The 3,022-nt window shown below is 31.8% G+C and overlaps 1 protein-coding gene across 2 annotated transcripts in view; it reads left to right on the top strand.

The window, feature by feature from the left end:
* The window catches only part of LOC107631067, a 2,882-nt gene continuing 1,931 nt past the window's right edge, over positions 2,072–3,022 (top strand). The window contains exons 1-3 of one of the 2 annotated variants that reach the window (XM_016334384.2): positions 2,072–2,495; positions 2,593–2,688; positions 2,825–2,865. In XM_016334384.2, coding sequence (XP_016189870.1) covers positions 2,307–2,495; positions 2,593–2,688; positions 2,825–2,865 — 326 coding nt within the window. In that variant the 5' untranslated portion in view covers positions 2,072–2,306. The remainder of the gene's footprint in view (positions 2,496–2,592; positions 2,689–2,824; positions 2,866–3,022) is intronic. The other variant, XM_016334385.2, reaches the window with a different exon arrangement.

The following is a 3,022-nucleotide window of genomic DNA, read 5'->3' as shown; positions in this document are numbered from 1 at the left end:
AATTTGCTGCAAATACAGAAAAATATTTTCTCTAATACTGTGTTTTTTTCTTCTTCTTTTTTTCCTTATTTCTTTCTTTCTTTTAGTTAAATGAATGTAAGTTCATCATCTTTCAAGTAATTTTGCAGCATTATGTGTTTCTTCTTCTTCTTCTTTGTTTGATTTTTTTGTTTTTATTCTTGTTAAGAGAGTAAAACAAGAAGAAACTTGAGAAGGTAAAATAAAAAAGAAAAGATGAATAAGAAAAAAAAAAGAAGAAAAAGATTGTGATGATGATAAAAAAAAAAAGAAACAGTAGAAGATGAGAAGGAGGAAGAGGAAGAATTTTGAATTATGCAGAACTTATCAGAATTAAAATACACCCAAATATCTTCGTGCTACACCCAAATTTGCTGCAAATACAAAAAAATATTTTCTCTAATCCTGCGTTTTTTTTCTTCTTTTTTTCGTTATTTCTTTCTTTATTTTAGTTAAATGAATGTAAGTTCATCCTCTTTCAAGTAATTTTGCAACATTATGTGTTTCTTCTTCTTCTTTGTTTGATTTTTTTGTTTTTATTTTTGTTAAGAGAGTAAAACAAGAAGAAATTTAATAAGGTAATATAAAAAATATGAATAAGAAAAAAAAAAGAAGAAGATGGTGATGATGATAAAAAAAAAGAAGAAACAATAGAAGATGAGAAGGAAGAGGAAGAGTTTTGAACTATGCAGAAATTATCAGAATAAAAATACACCCAAAAATTCTTAAAGTACACCCAAATATCTTCGTGTTACACCTAAATATCTTCGTACTACACCCAAATTTGCTGCAAAAATTTTTTTTCCTCCAATGCTATATTTTTTCTTCTAAATTGAACCACACCTTAGCCTTGGATTCAAAACGATAACCAATTTTGTTCTGCTTCAATTGACAATCTGAACCTGAATTATTTATTATTTTCAACAAACGAGATAACTGATGATAAAGGAGAAAGAGAAAACGAAAAGAGGAGAAAAAATTTCAATGAAAAAAGAAGGAGGAAAAGAAGGAGGAGGAAGAGGTGGTGTTGACGACGATAACGATAGAGAAAAATTACGAAAAAGAAGAAGAAAAGGCACGTAGAAAGAAGAATAAGGAGAAGAAAAAGAGGAGGCACAGAGAAAGAAAAAGAAAAAGAAAAAAAGGCACAGAAAAACGTAAAAAACGCTTGAATATAAATGACTTGTATGAGAAAACGCTTGTACGTGGAGAATAACTCTTAACTAATATATTCATTTACGTTTGACTATTATATTTATTTAAGTTAACTTAAAATTATTTATAAAATGATTAAAACCTATTATACCTATATAAGTTAATAGAACTTCTAACTAATAAATTTAAAATACCTAACACATTAACTAAATTAATAAAGCCTAAATACATAAACTAATTATTTACCAAAAATAAAAGAAGAAAAAAAACTAACCTCAAAATCCAAAGCTCCAACTATGGCTCAAGTCGCGTCGATTAAATATATGAAAATTTAAAGACTCAAATATAAGGTGTTACAAAAATTTTTAAAACTCTTTAAATACATGAAAGTTTTGGGCTACAACCAATTTATATAGGTCTCTGACTATATTTCTGAGAATTGTGACTCGTTTTTTGCGTTTAAGCGTATTTCGAATATTAAGACCCTAATCAGCATTTAAACGTATTTCGAATGTTCAGTACTATTTTTCTACGTGATATATATCTTGAATACATCTAAGATATATCAGTCTTTTATTATGTCATAAATTCATAATCCAAGGTCTCAGTACCCAAAATTCGTCTATAGAAAAAATCCACTAACTCATTCATAGTTGAGTATTGTAAACTCGATTTTTTTAAAGGAAAAGTATAGGTAAACAATAAAAATATTAAATAATATAAATAATTATTTTAATATTAAAATTTAGATAAATAAATTAAAAATATAATATATTTTAATTTAATTGATAATTATTCATACTGCTTACAAAAATTATAACATAACCTTTTTTTAAAATAGACGCAACGAAACTCCAAAGTAGGAGTAAGTAGTAACACTTTGACCATTTCCGTTGGATGACTCAACTAACCTAACTGTTCCAAAAATGTGGATTCAATAAGCTCTCACCGCCAAGTGGTGGGTAAATCGGTAAATCCAAAACAGCGCAACCACCACGTGTCGCTTCATCAGCTCATTGGCTGCTCAAGAATCAAGCAATCCCGCTTCCAATGCCATCCCATCCCCCATTCAACACGAAAACCATCTTCTACTTGTTTCCAACGGATTCCCTTCATTTTCTCGCTCGAGAAAAATGTCGAGAAACGGCGACGTAGAGCAGGAGAACGCTCCCACAGCTGAATCGAGCACGAGAACAAGACGCAGAGGAGACCCTTTCTTGATAGCGTGCAAGGGCTTCAGCTTAGTCACCTCTTTGGCTGCCATTCTCTGCATCGTCGCTAACGCCCTCTCCGCTGTGCTTTCCTTCAAACACGGATCAGATGTCAGCTTTCAACTTCCACTCTCTCCAAAGTTTCTCTCCTTATGTGCCAATCCATGTTTTCTTCTATTAATACCGTTCGCTTTTCTTTGCGTTTCAGTTTTTCGATGGAATTTTTCGGTGTTACGCCGTGCTCATAGCGTGCTTTGTGGTCCTGGCTGAAACCGAATGGAGTTTCATCATGAGGTTCTCCAAGGTGAGAGCTTTCTTTGTTAGCTTTGTTGTGCCCTGACTTCCATTCATCGTGTTGATGATTGAAATGGTTTTTGTATTATTGCTGATAACATTGTTTTTACAATCTAATTTGATTATTCTATTCAACCCCTTTTCAGGTTTTGGAGTATTGGGCTGGTAGGGGTATGCTGCAGATTTTGTATGTCTTCACACTTCTGTGACGATTGTCTTTTGATGCCCAGTTCCCATTACTTTCTAAGTTAGCTTTGGTTATGTTTATTTTGTTATATGCACTGGTCATGTTGGTTTTAAATTAAACAAGTTGTGTCACAATTGCAGCCGCTATGTTGCTGTTG

The sequence above is a fragment of the Arachis ipaensis genome, chromosome B03 (genome assembly GCF_000816755.2).
Source record: "Arachis ipaensis cultivar K30076 chromosome B03, Araip1.1, whole genome shotgun sequence".
In the NCBI taxonomy this organism is placed as follows: domain Eukaryota; kingdom Viridiplantae; phylum Streptophyta; class Magnoliopsida; order Fabales; family Fabaceae; genus Arachis; species Arachis ipaensis.
The sequence above is the reverse complement of the archived record's forward strand: the minus strand, read 5'-3'. Positions and strand labels throughout refer to the sequence as shown.